Below are 19,266 nucleotides of genomic sequence, written 5' to 3'. Positions count from 1 at the left end.
GTCTGTATTCACCGGCCCACTCCAGGCCTGTGGTCCATGAAAGAAGCTCGCCAGAAAACAGCAGCTGCTCGGCACTCTGACAAGACCCTCCAGATTGTTCCCCTCATAAAGAACCTCAGCTGCCGGAACACTATTGACTCAAAGAGAGGGCGAGAGAACAGACCTGCACACACACACACACACACACACACACCCCTCTCTCTACACCCTCCGACATACACAGACTTGCCCTCTCTTTTTCTTTCTCCCTTTCTGTGGTGCCCAAATTGCAACCCTAAAAACTGCATACCACACATCAATCCAAGGATGGGCGCCGTCTGTGGGTGGGGGGTGGGGGGTGGGGGCGGCCGTGTGTAACCACATTGTAAATGGGTTTTTCGCTCTTTCTCTGCCACCCTCCCCGCTCTGTCACTAACCTAGGGAGGCATTGAAAGTGAGGCGGCCTGCACCAGAGCTGGCTAAATCACTTAGTCATGGAGGAGGGAGGAGAGAGGGAGGAGGAGGAGGGTTGGGGGGGGGGGGGGCACAGGAGCTACTGTATGCTGCTTTCACCAGGATCTCTTCCCGGTGTGGGAGGTGTCTTACAGGCCTGCTTGACCTTTTGTGAACTATTTTGGAGTGGAGCTGACAAATTGGCGAGCCGTGTAGCGTCCCGAAAAATACAGGGTTGCTGGAATTTCAATCTTCAGTGTTTCTTGTGTTTGCCTTTTTAAATAAATTCCGAGTGACAAATTGGAGCTCTGCTGAATGGGGGGTGTTTTCCATAAGTTGACATGGTTTATTTTTACATTATGTTTCATAGACACAGATGGCGTGGGTTTTTCTAGCCTGTACCGTCTTCAGCTTTTGCCTGAAAGCATTGAGTCACGCATTATTCTCCCATGGGAACTCCCACAGAATCACAGACCGTCAGTGCAGGCTGAAAGATGGATATGGTATGTATTATAATTGTAGTCTTTTAGTAGTGCGCAGTGGAAAAAGAAGGAAACAGAATCTACATTTCAACGCAAACGCCATCTGCTGAGGAAGGTCTTGTAATAATGATTGACAGCTCCTTAACAGCGACTAATGGTCTCCCTCAACTAACATTTATTCCATCATACTTTATACATGCAGGCAGCAATCATGTGCAATAGTTTGGTTTATACCGTTTATAAGTATGTTTTTACATCTTAATTTTCGCTCAAGAAATTTTACCCACACTAATAAGACGTATCTCACCCGATTGGATGAAAGTACGAGCCATAGAAGAACCTCCGCCAATCAGCGACATTACTGTACAACGCCAGTATCCAATCAGAAGCTCAGAAGTGAGAAGCGTAGCTCCGCCCACAGGCACCAGCCAGCAGTCTGGCCGAACCAACTGTCATTTAGACTGAGTGGACATGATGGGGAGGACACTACGAGAGCAGGAAAACACGCATTAAACGTCTCAAGAAGTATTAAAAACAACTTTTAAAGTTACTTGTGTGATGGTGTAAGCTTACATCGACATGTGTTAAGTATATTACAGGTAAGTTATCACCAACATAACGCGTGTTTTTGTCCTTTTGAGCGCGTGAGTTGAGATTTTACAAAAAAGGAAGCTAACGTTTGTTGTTGTTGCTAACAAGCTAACGTTTATCTCACCACCTCCTCCAGAGAAGCAGCAACGTATTTCTTTATTGCAACCGGAGGGTTTTCGGAGGATGTCAGCGCCCAGCAACTCGCTCCAGCAGCCGAGGGTGAGACGCAGCAACGCGGGCTCCCCCGGCTCCTTCAACAACAACAGCAGCAGCTGTCGTTTGCACCCCATCCGAGCCACCGTGCCCTACCAGCTCCTGCGTGGCGGGGGTCCGGGCAGCCCGACACGTGCGCAGACCCTCTACGGTGGAGCCACCACGACGACGACCAGCAGCCGAGGATCAACGAGCCCCCCGTCCAGTCCGTCACTCAGTTCAGGAAGTGCAACAAATGCTAAGCAAAGACTGTCTCCGGAAAATAAGGACTTCTCCTGTCCCCCAGACTCTCCAGTTTCCAGAGGTACGAAACTCTTTTCTTCACCTGTTTGGCCTTAAGAGATAAGATAATCCTTTATTATTAGAAATGTACAGGATTACAGCAGGATAGTGCAAACATTATAACATGGTATTAAAACAGTAAAGACTATTTGAAAAGTAAAAAATCCACAATATTATATTCACGGACAGAATAATTGTAGTGTTGCGCAGTACATAGGCCAAGGCATGCCATGTCACCATGTGCTCACTGATAATTCGTCTTGGTAACTTTTTTGTTTGTTCCGCTAGTATATATTACATTTTAATGTTATTTGTACACAACATGGCTCAAATTGTGTCACCTTTTTAAGTCTGGCGCAATGTTGGCACTTGATTTGCAGAAGGTTGATGCATTAACTATTTAGCCTGCCGTCCACTTGCACAATTAGGTCCTCATAAAGAGAATGGAGCGCACTATTGGCTCTCTTATTTCCTATGGACTTTTGACGAGGGGGGGAGGAGAATTGGCAGAAAGACATGCTTTCAGTTGTAAAAATTGGCCACTTCAGTCCCGATAGACGGTGCTGACTGAATAGTAAGGTGTTTCTTATTCTGACCTCGCTCCATACATGCAGCATGGAGTCCTCATGGAACACACTCGGAACATATGCTGAGCTTCACCACGTTGCCTTGCACATGGATAACAGAAGCTAGTGCTATGCTGTTTCCTGTCATGCTCAGCTGCTCCTTGGAAGTGATAAGAAGAGAATCTGAAGGAGGACATGAGAGTCCAGGCAGCTCTAAATCTTCATTTCCCAGCGTGTCACTGAATCTCATTTATGTGACAGCCTTTCCTGCCAAGTATCGACACTGTGGCTGCTTTTCAAGACCAGTAGAAGTATCCTATTGTGTGCCAGAACAGCATTTCTTTTTTTTTTTTTTCCCTGAAAGCATACAGTTTTTATATCAAATGCATACAGAAAACTCTCACAATATCTCAGCACAACATAATATGAAAGTGTCTGACTACAGTGTGCTTTTCCAGTATGTGGAGACTCCTTCTGTTAACCTGAGTGGGTGTTTCTGACTGCATCAGTTCCCATGAAAAGCACCAAGTATTCTCTGCACTTAACGAGATTAGGTCACATCTCACAACACTACAGCTGGATCAATGCTACCTTCATTAGTCTCCTTTAATAGCATCTCCCTCTTATACTTTTTAACTAAAATGGCAGCCCTTTTTTTTCCCGTGCAGGATTTTAGTTATTGTGGACTTGTGAGTGGACTTTTATGTTTGATGTGCTTCACATTCCTCAATTCATTGAATGGGATGACCTCCAACCTTGACCAGTGTACCATGCGAGGCAGGAAACGGTCTCTTCCATAACAGACTTGCCCGGCATGACGAATTTCTCCCGTGTTTGGCGAACGTTTGGTGTTGATTTCCCACCTCGGTGGCATGCCACACATTCCTCTGTCAGAGACAACCTCTAACCCAGGCCGGTGATGATGATGATGATGATGGAGACTCCACCCTCCTTTGTCACCTCACACTCCAGACACGCAGTCATCAGATGATGACTAGGCTCATATCAGTGCTGGCGACTGGAAGTCGAAGATGCAAACCTGATGTAGTGTTCTTTCATCACCCAACTTGATCATGATTGAAGCAGGAGGCTTTGCACTTTGTAATTTATCATTCACCGCAGTACTTTGAACCCACTCGCAGACATAATGCTTGCCATTTGGTAGGGGAGTCAGTCTAAAATGCTTCGCAGTACCATCAGCGTGAGTGCCAGACACGCTGGTAATGGACTGCACCGGTGTTTAGATCATAGCATGATGAAGAGAATTATACTCCACATCATGACCTTTTTAGGTTCACCAGCATGACATTCACTTAACACACTGTCCCAACAATGATAGTCCTGCTCTCTGTCGAAATGCCAGCTGTGCTGAAACAGCCCTGCTTCATTGTCACCCGTTCAAACTGCAGAGTAGGAGCGACTGTGAACACGAGATGTTGTCTGAATCAGTCATCTCTAGAACTGTGCCGTGGTTTCTGTAGTTGTATCTGCCTGCACTTAACTGTCTGTGTAGCATCTGGTTGAACCTTGACGTGGATGTCAAGTTGGCTTCTTCTTAGTTATGAATGTTTGAATCGTGAGCACTGCTGGCAGACCCTCCTCGTTCATTGAGATACTCTGAAACTAGTCCAGGCTAGCTTATTGTGGGAGGTACTCATAATATCCAAGAATCCATTTCCTGACCAGCTGAGGGACAGATGCTGAAACTCATAACTTTAACATATCATGGCCAAGATTAACACCATCATTCATATTGTATGAAAGATGGTCGCTGTTCTCGTTAATGCTTGCAATTAACACACTTTAACTTGAGAAACTTGTGTAGAACAATACTGAAACAGGAACTGCCTGGTGGCCTGGTGGTTAAAGGGGTTCCTCCATGATGGTGTGTAGTGTTTGCACAGTGTTGATGGTTGGCAATTTCAAGTTTCATTATTCACTGTGTGTAGGTCATTCAAGCAATTGCAATAAAGTTGAATTGAATAAAAAATGCCCAAGCTTTAGCACAGACTAAAATTCTATTATCACCTAGTTGAGAAATTCCTAGAAACCCAATGGGAATCTGTTCTGTAATCACACGATTAAGCTAATTGGTTTGTGATTTTCCTTTCGACCAGCTTCGTGCAGCCTTGTGAAAACCTGCAGGAAACAGTTCTGCTCTGGTTTACTGATCCGAACCACGTGTTTGTTTTCACATTTGCTCTGCAGTTAATGAACCACCCATTTATCCCCTGGAAATGCCGGAACTTTTTCAAGGAACCTGAAAATATTCCTTTTTTAAATCGCATACGCTATTCACTCAGCCCTGAAATCAGCAGATGGACTGCTTTGATGTCTTTGCTTCTTTCACATGTTTTTTTTTTTCTCATCAGGAGATTATTCTAGTCTGGCAAGTGGGTAGACGATGGAAAATAACCACAATCCCGGTTCTGAGAGCACCGGCTTGGCCTGTATCAATATTGATGGAAATTTAGCCTGCTTCCTTTGTCTACAATGCTTCAGGGAATTCTACTGTAGCCCAGTAAGCTTACTTAGGCAATACCTTTGGGTGGGTTGGCCTGTGTATTCTATGAACAAAGAACAGCAATGAACGGCTATGTAGTTCTGCGACGAGAGGGGTGCCTCATGTCGATAGCTTAGTCTGTGTGAGTGTTGCTTTGTGAGTTCAGGTTGGAGAAGGCCTCTGCATAAACCAACTCGGACAAGGAGGAGAGTAAATGTTTCCTGATCGGCACGCTATTCCTTTATTCTGTCTCCTCCATACGGAATGAAGGAGCTTTCATTTGCTTTTGGTAATCACACGGAGCACAATCTAGGCTAATACATTTAATCCAACACTTACCACATTCTCATGCTATTATCAAGCTAATATCTTTGTGTTTGCATGTTTTGTTTTCCTCGTCTTTTTTTTTTTCTTTTACTGCGTGTCACTGCAGGAATGCTGAGTGGATGCAGGCAGCATTGATGTGCATTGTGGTGTGGCTGTTTATGAGTTCTTATGTGGGTGGTGTGTGCTTGACTGTTCTGGCTCACAGCAGACTGCTCTCATAACATGAAATACTCCTGCTCAGCCGTTTACATTTGCTTCAGGACTCAGTTCTCAAGCCTGTTTGTTTGCCCTGCACTAATACTTACGAGATGAGGGAAAAACTGTCCACACTATGAGGACAAGAGGCTGCGAGGCAAGGTCTCGCCTCAATGAAACCCTGTTAATTTCAGTAGTTAACAGGTGAAGGTTGATTATAATGTATTGCTCTTAAAAGTTATTGTATATTTATTTTCAGGGAGTCTAGTAACAATTCATTCTGTGATTTAAATACATTTATATTCGTGTAAGGTGAAGATCTACCCACAATCCCTTCAGTGGAATTTATTACACATAAACGCAATCGGTTAAGTTGGTATGAATTTAAAGACTCTTCTGAGAGTTTGGATATATTGCTGGCTTGGTGCTGACGTCTACATGTGTGTGTGTGTGTGTGTATGTGTGTGTGTGTGCACCTGCTTCATCCCATCTCTTTGTTCTGTCCCACAGCAGAAAGGTCCAAGTTACAGGTCCGGAGCTCCAGTGCCATCCGGCGGACATCGTCCCTGGACGCCATCACAGGACCGTACCTCACCGGCCAGTGGCCTCGGGACTCCCACGGACCCTACCCTTCCTGTATGAAAGACAAAGCCACACAGGTACGTACCATTCTGAAACAATACCACCGCCTGAGTAGGGGTGGGGCAGGTGAAGAAGACAAATTTTCAAGCCGTGGCCAAATATTTAGTTTTGGTAATCTGGTGGCTGGTGGTCTGGTGCCAATAAGGCCTGATAGACTTTTGCTGTACATAATTCCCTAACAATCATACATTTAATACATTATAACTCTTCACAAGACCTGTGCATGGATTTCATATTGAGCCTCGGCGCAGTGTTCCTGGACAGCAGCCCACACATCATCACCCACTAATCTGGCCATGTGACTGATGGCTAAATGCAGTTTTTCCTCGAAGAGCTCCATTTTTTTGTGGGGGGGGGGGGTCGTTAGTTTGGGGTGGGTTTGTGTTATAAAAGAATATTGACTATGCGTGATCATGACATGGGCTGCTCCCTCTTTGCTGACAGAGGCCTTTCATCTGTCTGAATGAAGACCGCCAAGCCTAATTTACATGAGTTTCATACCTTTAACCCTTCATTTGTCTCGCATGTCTTTGTGTGTAGGCTGAGGAAGTGGTGGGAGGGCCTACAAGGTCTCTTGAAGTGGCTTTAGACAGAGTAAATACCTCTTATTACAGGGTTCCGCTGCAGCCATGGAAGGACTGGACAAGTAGGGAAAATCAATTTGATAATTATCAGGTCTCGGAAAAATGTCTGGGCACATATACACGGTGATCTTGTAGACTTACGTTTTGTTTTTTGCACATTGTGATGTTTGCCTGTGCTACATAGTGACATGGACCATATTTCCCAGCTATTATCAGCAGAGATCTGATTTGAAGGCTTATTAAAATGAAAATCCAGTTCAAGAGATTGATGTCCTTCAAAAATGTGGAAGTTTGAGATGGGAAAACAGTTGGTCTCTGTCGTAATGATGTGGGAGAGAGTGTGACACACTAGAAAATCCTTGAACGATTAAATGCACAAACTCCCCCAAGGATAGCGAGAGACCACTTCCTGTTGAAAAAGCGCCGCCTGGGCCCGGCTCTTTCTAGAAGACAACAACGGCAGAGAGCAGCAGACAAAAGGTCCCTGGCCTCTTTTGTCGTGCAGCACACAAGTTGAAGACCGCCTCTCCTTTGAGCTGTTCTGTAGCCTTGCATGGAGGTGAAGCGGTTTGCACCTGTCCCCCAGGCTGCGGCTGAGTCGAGGAGAAATCCCACTGCTTGCCACCTGGCCCTCGTGGCTGCACGGCCCGCCTGCCTTTTGTGTGGGAGTCGAGGAGCAGAGGGCCCATACATATGCTAATCACTGTTCCGGGATAGGTCTGTGAGTCCTAGGCCCTGTGGTTACAGAACACAGAGCATGTCTGTATGGAGATTAGGGCCCTCGCACACCAAGCAGACATTAAAGAACTAGAACCGACAAAGGCGGACTGATCAAACGGTGTGTGCCGCTTCACGTCTTCTGTTAAAAGTTGCACTTGTGTACACCACAAAGACTGCAGCCGATGGCCCGCTGACCACTGACCTGCGTGTACGTTCTGCGCCCTGAGCGAGAGGAAATAACAAATCGGCGGTTTAAACCTGCGTTTGTAATCTGAAAAACATAACGTAGAGGCTAACAAACTAGCCTGCTGTTTGTCACACTACTGTGAATCTGCTGAAACTGTCTTACTAAAGATACACGCTCGCAGCGAAAGCTTGTTAGAGACTAGACACACACAGCGATCCAACGTTACAGATCAAACAAAGCGCTCTACAGTTACTGAGCGCCATCGACTAATATCTCTTGTTGTAAAATGTCCGGTGTAATTGGTAACATCGGTATTGGCCTTGGAGACATTTGTCCATTTTCTGTAATTCTAAGTGAGCTTAAGGCGTGTAGAGATAACTGATACACAAAGCCATCTCTCCAAATCATAACTCCTCCTCTCTGAACCCCATCAGATGATAGCAGTGGCCCTCTGCTCGCGTGTCTCGACATGCAATCCAAACAAAGCAGCACAAGTTCCACTCAAATCCTATTGAAGCACAGTCATTATTTCCTGCTTTGGAACAGAGCTGGATTCTTGAGGATGTTGCCTGCATGTAACCCTTTGGGTGGGAATCATAATGGGAAGCACGCTGCAGGCTGTGGTAACAGAGTTGTATCTGCACAGCAGCACATTATCAGGCAAAAGCCTGGTACACAAGTCTACAAAGCACTCGACTCAGGCAGGAAGCTCGAGAGCTAGCGTGATGAAAGGGCCTCTGAGGTAAATAAAGGTGGGTGTTCTTGTTCACGGACTGTTTGTGACAATCAAGAAAGATAGCCTGCAGTATTTCTAACTGTCTTACTATGTATACCTGGGGGAAAAGTGAGATATCCACCATAGAAAAGTGACCTACCATGACCTGTTAACGTCTCTAGAGTTATCAGCTTTCTCAGGATTTGATTGCCGTCAGAGTGACAATGAAGCCCTTCCACGATCCCCTCCATTTTCCTTGTGATTATAAAATGTATTGTGCTTTTCGGTTTAGCCAGTTTAAAACCTACACGTATCACTCACTGCCAAATGAGTGACACGTAGCGAGCTGCAGTCCCTATTTGACGTCAGAACATCTGTGAGAACTTAGTTTTTTTTCCTCAACGGTTAAATCCACAACTCCATAACGCCTCTCTGCCCTTTTACAGCGATCTGCGTTCTGTATGAGCAGATTAAGCTGCAGCATCAAGTCCCTCAATGTCTGGCAGAGGCATCAAACGGCTCAAGCCATTCCGTAGGCCATGCACAAAATGTTAATGCTAAAGGCTAGCCACACATCTGCCATCCAGCGTGGCCGAGCACAGTGCTCCCTTTTCATGTGAGCACAAGCACCCATTTAATCCGCGTCCTTTTCCGGGGAAACCAGCGCCAGCAATCCAGCGCAAACGGCTTCCCGGGTGTTCCTCATTATTCACGGGGTGATATTCCATATCACAGGGCAAGTCTTGTGCGTTAGCTGCAGAGACATAGAGGGTTTTTACTGTTTGTGTGGGGTCAGTCACAAGGCAGTGTGAAGACACTGACATTTAAGATGTTTCGTACGACTGTGATGCCCATAAAACGTCAGATGTTTGAGGAGCAGAGGCACTGTTGACATGCATAATCAGGGGGAAGTATGTGGCTTCAGACGGCCCTATGAAACATCCTCTGTCTGTTTCTGTTTTTGCATATATTTCAATAAGTTAACCGTTTATGCAGTAGATGTAGTAAAAGACATCTTCAGTGAGACAGAACTGCCTCTATGCTCTCTGGTCGGGAATGTTTTGTATATCAGATGTTTTCTTATGTCGTACTAACGACACTAAAGGTCCCTGTTGACCTGGTATAAGCCTAGCGTTGTACTTTGTAGACTAACTAAAGGTAAAAGGGTGGGAAACGAGCACCAGCTGCTAGTGAAGCCCTTGGTTATGTCTGCTGAGTGACTGACGAGGCAGATCATCAGATATTCATTTGTAGCCCTGTAACTGTTTTCTCAAACTATGATTTTTGGAATGTACTTGTGTGTTTGGCTTGTAGACCAACAGTTTCCTGCCGCAGTATTTATGTTAACCTGGCTTACTAATGGCAGCAATCAAACATGCTATGACTTTTGTTTTTCCTGTTGAAAGTAGTGCTTTTCCTCAGGGATGGTATCTCGTGACTGTTTTCCTGTTTTTCATGGATTCCAGATTTTCAGCTTTACTTCTGAGCCACACGGCACTCATCACAGCTTTCACCCACCTCTTTCTCAGCTGGTTATCCAAACATTTAACTTTCAACATATTGAGTTGATGCTCACATTTTGACAGACTTCACAATGAGTTTGCTCGTCCGCTATTCACTTAAGAGGTCTTTTAGTTTCTCCTGCACAAGTTTTTATTTACTTTAAATTCATGTTGATCTGGAGTATATGTATTTAGAAATGTGTGTACATGTATCATTTATAATATTTCTTCGTGAAAACAAATGAAAAATAAATGAGGGCATTTCATAAGACTCGTGATGATTCAACAAGGGCTCCATCTGTGACCGTTCAGTTATCTGATCTCTGTAAAAATTAGGCCAACCCGCCACGTAAACAAATGTCAGATACTGCAGGTATCCTCCACTTTGAGGGTTATGTAATGTGTTCTATTCAGATATCTTTGCACACAATGGAAACCTGTGTTCATGCTGATGAGCAGGAGTACATCATACTTATCTTTGTGTGCCGATTCAACCCACGACATGCTATTTAGTAGCCACAGTGTCACACAGTACATGTGGAGCGTGTGTCAATACAGCATGACTTGTGTTAGAGGAAATTATGTAGAGTTGTGTACCATGTGGTCATGTGTCTGCATGTATTAATGCGTTTCAGACTCCAGGTCTCTGGATTGATGAGGGAGCAGAACTGGGAAGCCCTCACCAGCGGTCGGCCTCCTGGGGCAGCGCAGACAACCTCAAAGAGGTAGATTCACCTGTCTGAACCTCGCTTCACACAAGTCACCGCTGCTCATGACTGCAAACCACACAGATGGTGGATCAACGGAGTGAAGTGGTGTTCAGCCTCCTGTCTGGCTCTAAGCTAGGCCTGGACTGGTTTACAACCATACAGCCAGTTCAAAGAACATGTTTTTGTGATTCATTTAATTTGTTCAAAATGTGTTTTATTTGTCAGGGTCTGAGGTCAGCCTAAATATTATGCTCCTAAGGTCGGTTTCCACTCCTCTCTATCTGCTGCGCTTGGTGGCCAACCAGCCGACCACATGGAGCTATTAGTTCTCCAGACCTCAGTCTAAATTTAACCTCCTTCTCCCCTCGCTTTCCCACTCAACTGCACCCTCGCATTTCATTATGGCCTGTTTGTGAGAGACTGTGCAGGAGCGCCTCTCAAGGCTGATGCAGCCATATTGTTCCCTCTTTAGCACGGAGTTCTTCAGGGTAACTTGTGTTACTTGAAAGCCTCACACATGCTCCTGCAACACGAGAGACATTCATGTTTCCAGTACAAGATATAAATGGCACCCAGATGTCATGATTTTATTTTTCTGGTCAATACTAAAAAAAAAAAAAACTCAACTTTTAAAAAAATATATATTTATCTCACAAGTACACTTTAGAGAATCTAATTCAACCAGACGTAAAGCAGACCAGTATGCAGAACTACATTCTATTTTATGACCAATTATGTTTTTGTAAGTTCAACTTCATAAAACACGGATCAATACAGCGATATGTTTTAAATGGAACAGACTTAGCCTTCACTTTGTTGACAAAGGGACAGATCAAAGATAAAATTTGACACACATTACTGTTGAATTGTTAAGACACGAAATGTTCCAGCTTTTATTGTGAATCTGTTTGGACGTGGTGTGTGAGGAGATGGGAAGAGACACATATTTTCTGGTTATGGACTCGCAGCGGTGTGATCGCATGACATGTGATCGTAAGAGTCGGATTTCAGAAAACGCATCGGCGTGAATGTAGTCTAACGCTAAAACTCGGCCCACTAGAATCATTAAGCGTTGAACTTTCTGCAGACAGCCCCAGGGCTTTGGCCTGCACAATCAATAGCACAGCCAGGAAAAGCTCTTCCTCATCCTCTGCGATTACATCGGGATTGCCTGGACTTGTCATTATCGACTGCTGCGGTCACCCCATGAATGTAGTGAACCGTCTTCCAGCTCTCTAACCTCTGTGATTACATGTGTGGGAGGACATCTATGAAAAAAGCACGTCTCTTTGTTGACTGTGTTGCCAGGATTACAAGATTGAAGACCACACCTTTGTCTGCGCAGTACAACTTCGTCTGTTCGGCTCACAAAGAGCATCCTGTTGTTAGGCTGATACTGGGCCAGATGCATTGACACCCGTTGACCTGACTCGTTTCAGCATCAGACATGCGTGGCTGATTTAACATACGCACTAAAGCACCCTGCAACAATATTCACGTCAAGTCGATCTTCATGGCTGCGCACAGTAGCCATGTTAATGCTGCACGCCACATAAATCTGCCTCCCAGCCATCCTTAAAACTATAAGAAAATATGAATTTGACAAATGGCAGAATAGTCTTATTGGTGTAGGTTGTCAGCTGCTGCAAAACGGAGGAAACATCACGACAAATATTCGTGTGTGTCAGGTCTGTTAAACTATTCCCAAATAGTTTCCAGGCCAACATTTAAATGCAAGTAGAGCTGCAATGATTGGTCAATTAATTGATATGTTGTTAGAAAATTATTGCAACTAATTTGATAATTGATTAATCGTTTGGGTCACTTTTTAAGCAAAAATGCAACTTTTGATAACTCATCAAATGTGAGAATTTGCCGCTTTTATTTCCTTGAAACAACAAATTGAATATTTTTGGGTTTAGGACTGTTGGTTGAACAAAACAAGATATTGGAAGACATCTCCTTGATCTTCAGGAAATTGTAACGGGCATTTGTTTTCTACAGCATACGATTAATCAACAAAACATTCGGCACATGAATTGCCTGATCGCCGGTTGTAGCTATGATGCCCTACATGGGAGCAAATATGCTCATCACCTTCCAGCTTCATTCATTTCACAGAAAGTTAAAATTCACATGTTGACCATATTACTGCCTTCACAAGGCTTTTGTGATCCGTCTTTTGCTGAAGTGATGCTACTTTTCTTCCAGCAGATTGCTAAACTGAGACTGCAGCTGCAGCGCAGCAAACAGGTCAGCCGGCAGAACAAAGACCGGGAGCACGGCTCACCGCAGCTGCAGGCACCACACGGCACCGCATGCCCACCGCAGGTGAGCTATTCATGCCATGCCAAACTGAGTCACCCGGCATGCTGTCTTCAGGTGAAAACATTAACCAACTCTGACTTTGGTGACGCAAAATCGAACTCCGTGTATGATAAGGTAGCTTAGCAGCCAAGCAAAAGGCATACAAATGAAACCGATGGTGACCAAAGCTGTTGAAGATAAGGGAACATGAATATACCAGGTCCAGGGTTAACGTTCTGTTAATGATATCAAATTGTTAAACATGGTTTTACTTTTCATTTGCTCCATCAGTGTAAGTTTGGCAGTTATAAAGCTGTAGGTTATCAGCATGCGATAGTTGTGCAGAGTGAAAGTGCCCGTTTGTATTTTTATAGCATGTTTGCATGAGCCTTTCAGCCTCCTGTATCAGCCATATTTGATCATAAACCACATTTATGATGTATGTTGCACTGCGTTTGACTGAGGGAGGTCTAGTTAATGAGTCCCTTCTGGCCAGTAATATCAGAAGAGGAGAGAGGGAATGTGTCTGGGCATGCCCTGTCCTCTCCTTGTTTGCAGTTCATTCATTAACAGATGCCGGTAACAGTACACATACTCCACTGTGAGAAAATGAGCATAAACGGGGGATATGAGTTGCCTCATATCTACATGTGGTAGATCACAATCATGGCTGTTTGATATTTAATCCCGCTTCCGTAACAAGTATTTAAACTGAACGCCTCCACATTAAATATATCATAAAACTGGATCAGCGACAATTCCATACCGCTAACAGATCTCGGTGCCACAGAGTCTAAGACATTTGCAGTATTATGTATTTAAATGCACAATCTGAATTATGAGACTCTTATTTTCATGTGTACATCATTTTTTATTTTTTTTACTTGTTTTTGTCTGTCTTTGCAGTACAAGGGAACTTCATCAGCTCTGTCAACAATCCCGGTGCCAAGATCCCTGATATGCAGGGTGCCGAGCAGTGTGGAGGGCATCAGCCACGAGCTGGAAAATGTGTTTATCAGACAGAACTGGGTGCAGGGAATACAGGTAGGGACACACACACACACACACCAGCAACGGGGTCAAGCTGTATTTGTGCTTGCTGAACTGTAAATGTGTCCGTTTAGTTTGTACTATATCTGAACTCTACCTAATTTATCCATTTACAGCTCAGTCTTATTTGTACCAGGTGGGTTACATGTCGGACTCGGACTGTAAATATGAGCAGCCCAGTGGGGAAAAGTTGTTCATGTCAGCTTTTTTGTAATTGGGGCCCCGAGCAACCGACAACGTCGGGCCTGCGAATGCCCTATTGAAATTGTATGGGGTATTCAAGGATGGACCTTGTAGGGGTACTTGCCATGCATGAAAACTCTCCAAAGTTGGACACCTGTCAGATCTCTCGTAAATACCATGCGGCCCAAATGTGCATATTTGTATGTAAAACAAAATGGCTCTCTAGCGCCCCCTACAAATCGGACCGGCGACGCCCCTCGGCCAGTGTGTCCGATTGACTTGAAATTTGACCCACATGTCCGAATCCGCTAGATCTAAAAAAAAATAAAAAGCCTGGTGCTTTGGGTGGTCTCTCTTTCTGCTCTCTCTCTCTCAACTGAAAATGACTTCTAAAGAAAGATATTCTGTCAGTGAGGTGTTGTCACAGCTCTTTGACCATGAAAGTGACACAGAGGAGGAGAGGGCAGGCGTGTGTATGGGAAGACTTGGATGTGACCGACTTGCAAGCCTACATTGTGTTGCTCATTTTGGCAGGAGTGTACAAGTCAAAAGGCGACGCAACAGCAAGCCTTTGGGCTGCTGACACTGGAAGGGCAATATTTCCAGCCACCATGTCTAAACACCTTCCATGTTTTCTCACGTGTCATACGCTTTGATGACAGAGAAACAAGGCAGGGCCGACTAGAGCGCGACAAACTTGCAGCAATACGGGATGTATGGGACAAGTGGGTTCAACGATTACCCTTTCTTTATAATCCAGGCCCCTACGTGACTGTGGATGAATGTCTGGTGGCATTTCGTGGACGCTGTCCCTTCAGACAATACATTCCGAGCAAACCGGCCAAATATGGAATCAAAATATGGGCAGCATGTGATGCACAGTCTAGCTATGCTTGGAATATGCAGGTGTACGCTGGTAAATCTCCTGGAGAAGCGCCTGAAAAAAATCAGGGCATGAGGGTGGTACTTGACATGGCTGAAGGACTGAATGGTCACAACATTATATGTGATAATTTTTTCACATCGTACGCCCTGGGTGAAGAACTTCTCAAAAGGAAGATTACCATGTTTGGGACAGTGAGAGAAAAAAGAAGCCGGAGCTTCCCACTGAGCTGCTTTTGATGAAGAACAGGAAGGTAACCTCTTCAATTTTTGTCTTTACTGACAAAGCCACTGTCGTCTCCTACTGCCCCAAGAAAGGGAAACATGTCCTGCTGATGAGCACCATGCACAAAGATGCTGTCCTGAGCACCAGAGAAGACAAAAAAACACAAATGGTCTTGGACTACAACGAGACAAAGGGAGGTGTTGATAACCTGGACATGGTCACAGCCACACACAGCTGCCGACGCATAACTGCCCGTTGGCCCCTTGTCATTTTCTTCAACATCATTGATGTGAGCGCCTACAATGCCTTTGTAATATGGAGGGAAATGAACAAGGACTGGAACAGCGGAAAACTGAGTCAAAGGAGGATTTTCCTGGAGCAACTGGGTTACGCGTTGGTGAAACCTCATATCGAGAGAAGACGGTGCCTTCCGAGAGAATCAACCGTTGTGAAGGACTCTACTGTCACGCATTACCATCTGGTGTGATGTTTGCTTCTCCAATTGCCCTTTGAACACACACACACACACACGAGACTCTTCAGTTCCACTCGTTCTTAGACTCCGGGACATCAGTGAGCTGGTAGCTGTTGTACACGAACGCTGCAGCAGTTCACGATGGTTTTTCAAGGACACTTTGCCTGTTCTCTGTGATTGAATGTAACCTTTTGAGTTATGATTCTCTCCGGACGCTAAGCACCGCCACTCTGGCATTTTAGGATCCATGTATATTAATGCTTCACCTCCTCCTCCGCCCTCTGACCTCACAGGCCATGGATGTGGTGGATGGCCGCCGCGCCCCCTTCCCTCCGCATCACTACAGCAGCAGTGGGGACACGCGTGACACGGACACACAGGCCCCGTCGAGTGGGGACTCCAGCCCGTCGCCCCGCCACTGCAGCTCTGACCACGCCCACTCTCCTGATGGAAGCCCGTGCTCTGCAGAGGAAATTGACAAAGGTGTGTGTGTGTTTAGAGGGGATTTTATGCATCAAAGCCTGTTTACAGGTCTTGGGAGTATAAGCTCCTAAGAATCAATAACCAAGTTTTTCTCTTCCCATGTTGTATTCTGTATTTCCAGACGGTGTGTGCAGTTCTCCTCTCCCCACGTTTGCCACGTCTCCCAAACCTAACAACAGCTACATGTTTAAACGGGAACCTCCAGAGGGCTGTGAGAGGGTCAAAGTGTTTGAGGAGCTGGTGTAAGTATTATTTTCATCTTACAAATGTGTTTGTGGTTCACTCGCCATGTGTGAGCACTGAGTGCACTGATTGTTAAAAGAGAGACAATAGATACGGTTCACAGTTAAGAGGACAAAGCCGAGGGGCTTATTTGCATTGTGGGTGGCAGGCTTGAGGGCATAACGGCTGTGTCGGATAAACAACTTGCATTTGATCAAAACAGTCATGTGAATGGAAAATAAAAGGCAAAAGTATTGAGCTTTGCTTTTCTTCTTCGTCTTCAGTTCCGGCCGATCAAAAGGCTTCCCTCTCTTCTCGTGCCCTGACAAAAACAAGGTGAACTTCATTCCTAGGGGCTCCGCCTTCTGCCCCGTCAAACTCCTGTGCTCCTCCCTGTTCTCCCCCATCTCTCCCTCGTCCTGCTCCTCCGGCAACGACGGCCCGGGGCCTCAGGTGACCCCGACTCCGCCCACCGCACCACTAGCTACCTTTCCGGCCTCCGCCGACTGGAGCGCCGACACGAGCACGGGCGTCAACGCAGACGACGGCACAGACGGCCAGAGCCCCGACACGGATGTGGGGAAAGACGGCTCGGCACAAGTACTCCTCACCAGCTAGTCCTCAGGTATTCACGACCAAACCACCTGCAGCTGAAACACTACAGCGGGTCAGGTGGTATGGCTTTAAAAACAACAAAAAAAACACGCAAAAAAAGATCCTTCACGCCGTTAATCCTAACGTAAGCCAGCAGGGAGTGCCCAAGGTCTAGAAATGACAAACGCAACGTAGGGTAATGGTACCAGCACCCTGCTGCACGAGCTTGATGGTTAAGTCTGGACAGCAATGACCAAACTGTGTCCTGGCCTTGGGCACCGCCTCCCTTCACCCATCGCTAACCTAGCTTTCTCCTCTGTACCGGGACAACACCCATAGCAAAAATACCGTTTCTTCCTTCAGCAAAGAGAAAAAGAACTGCTCGGATAATCTTGTTATGTGACCGGCAGTTTTATCAAGAACATCTTTCACCAGAGACGGCTGTGAGGTATCAGAGAAACATCTACTACTCATGTTATCTAACCAGCTTATTGGCTGTTCAGTGTTCAGCGTGCTAACATTTAAAGTACATATACGTAAGCTTTTTGCCAGGATGGGAAATGCCAGATTCATGGATGTCACAATGCATTGCCCCACGTTAACCACAATGTTTGCACTTGTTAAGACACGGCTCCCAATGATACCGGCCGTGGCCGATTTCTTTTGTTGTCTGTTTCAAAGTATTTGTAGCACATTGTTGTTGTGAAACCAGCAGTTGCTTGAGCGCTCCACCCAACGGGCTAACAAACCGATACCTAGATCTGCTTTTCTAGTCTGATCACTATTAATTAGCTCATCACTAAAGGCAAATGTCAACTGTTTTTCTGAGACCAAATAACCAATCAGAAAGCACACAACCCTCCCATTGCCCTGTGGTAATGCCCCACACTACACAGAACAAGAACTCAGGTCATGTGGAATGTACTTGCTTGGACTATGTTGCCTTTCCCCAGTGTTTCTGACTTTTAGCGTTAACGTGTTCAGGTTTAGAGTTTCAGGTGCTATGACACATTCCAGAGATCGCTGTTGAACAGGTCAGCCGTGAGTACTCGTGTTAGCGAAGCTAGCTACATAAGCTACACCCTCCCTGATTGAGACGTTGACATACATGTCATTTGTTTCTCCCCTTTTTATTGAATACGTACCAAAGCAGGCCTGGCACGTATTTGGGACACGAGGCACCGTTTTAGTGCCAGAAGTAGAATGTTTATGTGCGTTTTGTTTAGTTGATAAACAGTTCAGCGCCTTATAAACACCGGTTCATAGTGATTCAAACACGGGCGATAATCGCTGAACCAAACAGAAGCACTTACTTGGAAGTGAGATGATAATCACTATTTCTTTTATTTTTTAGACCAATTTGTAAGTCGAAACAATCAGAACTTAAGTGTGCAATTGATTTTTGTTTGACGTAAAGCTACACTCACAGTTTGGCTCAATATACAGATCCAACGAGATGCTCCCGAATGCTCCCTGCACGAGCTGCATCACCGGAACGTATTAAAAAGTAAAACATGACTTACTGAGGCCATGTTGCCGTTGAACGGGAGAGTTAAACTAGTAAATGTTTCATTCCAAAACTTGCACACAGACAATAAGAACCGTATGCAAGACATTCCACACAAGTGAAAAACTCTCCTCTGCTTGCAGCTCTAAGAGTTTCAATTAATAATTCTGATTATTTTTATTCACAAGCTCATTGTGCAGAAATGTTTGGCAATGATGATTCAGTTCTCCTGTGTATTACGCATTTATATGTAGATCTTGTGTTTGATTCTTTTTCTTTTCCAATAAAGAAAACAAAAAAAAGTCTCTTTGGATGTTATATAATCTTTTCAAAAGCCGTAGACGGACGCAGCGACTAGTTGCACCAGTATTCAGAAGCATTTATATCCACATGGAGTCAAGGTAAGGCAATCAATGGACCTGCTTATGATTTAAATTTTATTATTATTATATTATATTCCAACAACATAAATTCACAATAAATATGCTTAATAATTAATTACGAGGTTCTATAATGTTGATTTGTGATTAGATTAAGGCGTTTACTCTGATTTATATTTATATATATATATATATATATATATATATATATATATTTTCATTCAATTTATGCAGCATTGTAGTCAAAATCAGTTTAACATGATTGTATTAACATGACAACTTTCCAGTTATTTGCACTCTGAAAAC

General features: G+C 44.8%; 1 protein-coding gene across 4 annotated transcripts; it reads left to right on the top strand.

The window, feature by feature from the left end:
• Positions 1 to 1,379: 1,379 nt before the first annotated feature.
• On the top strand, positions 1,380 to 18,869 carry glcci1b (glucocorticoid induced 1b). Of its 4 annotated transcripts, none has more exons than XM_079274641.1 (9): positions 1,380 to 1,513; positions 1,642 to 2,022; positions 6,105 to 6,250; positions 10,577 to 10,666; positions 12,863 to 12,982; positions 13,865 to 14,002; positions 16,068 to 16,257; positions 16,379 to 16,499; positions 16,764 to 18,869. In XM_079274641.1, exons 2-9 carry the CDS (start codon positions 1,689 to 1,691, stop codon positions 17,095 to 17,097), a joined length of 1,473 nt encoding a protein of 490 aa, XP_079130767.1. In that variant the 5' UTR covers positions 1,380 to 1,513; positions 1,642 to 1,688; the 3' UTR covers positions 17,098 to 18,869. The 4 variants fall into 4 exon arrangements, with proteins under 4 accessions (XP_079130767.1, XP_079130766.1, XP_079130764.1 ...); XM_079274640.1 differs by having other exon boundaries at positions 6,102 to 6,250; positions 12,866 to 12,982; XM_079274638.1 differs by having other exon boundaries at positions 6,102 to 6,250.
• The last annotated feature ends 397 nt before the right edge of the window (positions 18,870 to 19,266 follow it).

This window comes from Melanostigma gelatinosum (genome assembly GCF_949748355.1).
Source record: "Melanostigma gelatinosum genome assembly, chromosome: 9".
In the NCBI taxonomy this organism is placed as follows: domain Eukaryota; kingdom Metazoa; phylum Chordata; class Actinopteri; order Perciformes; family Zoarcidae; genus Melanostigma; species Melanostigma gelatinosum.
Note: the sequence above shows the minus strand (reverse complement) of the source record. Positions and strands in the feature narration are given on the sequence as shown.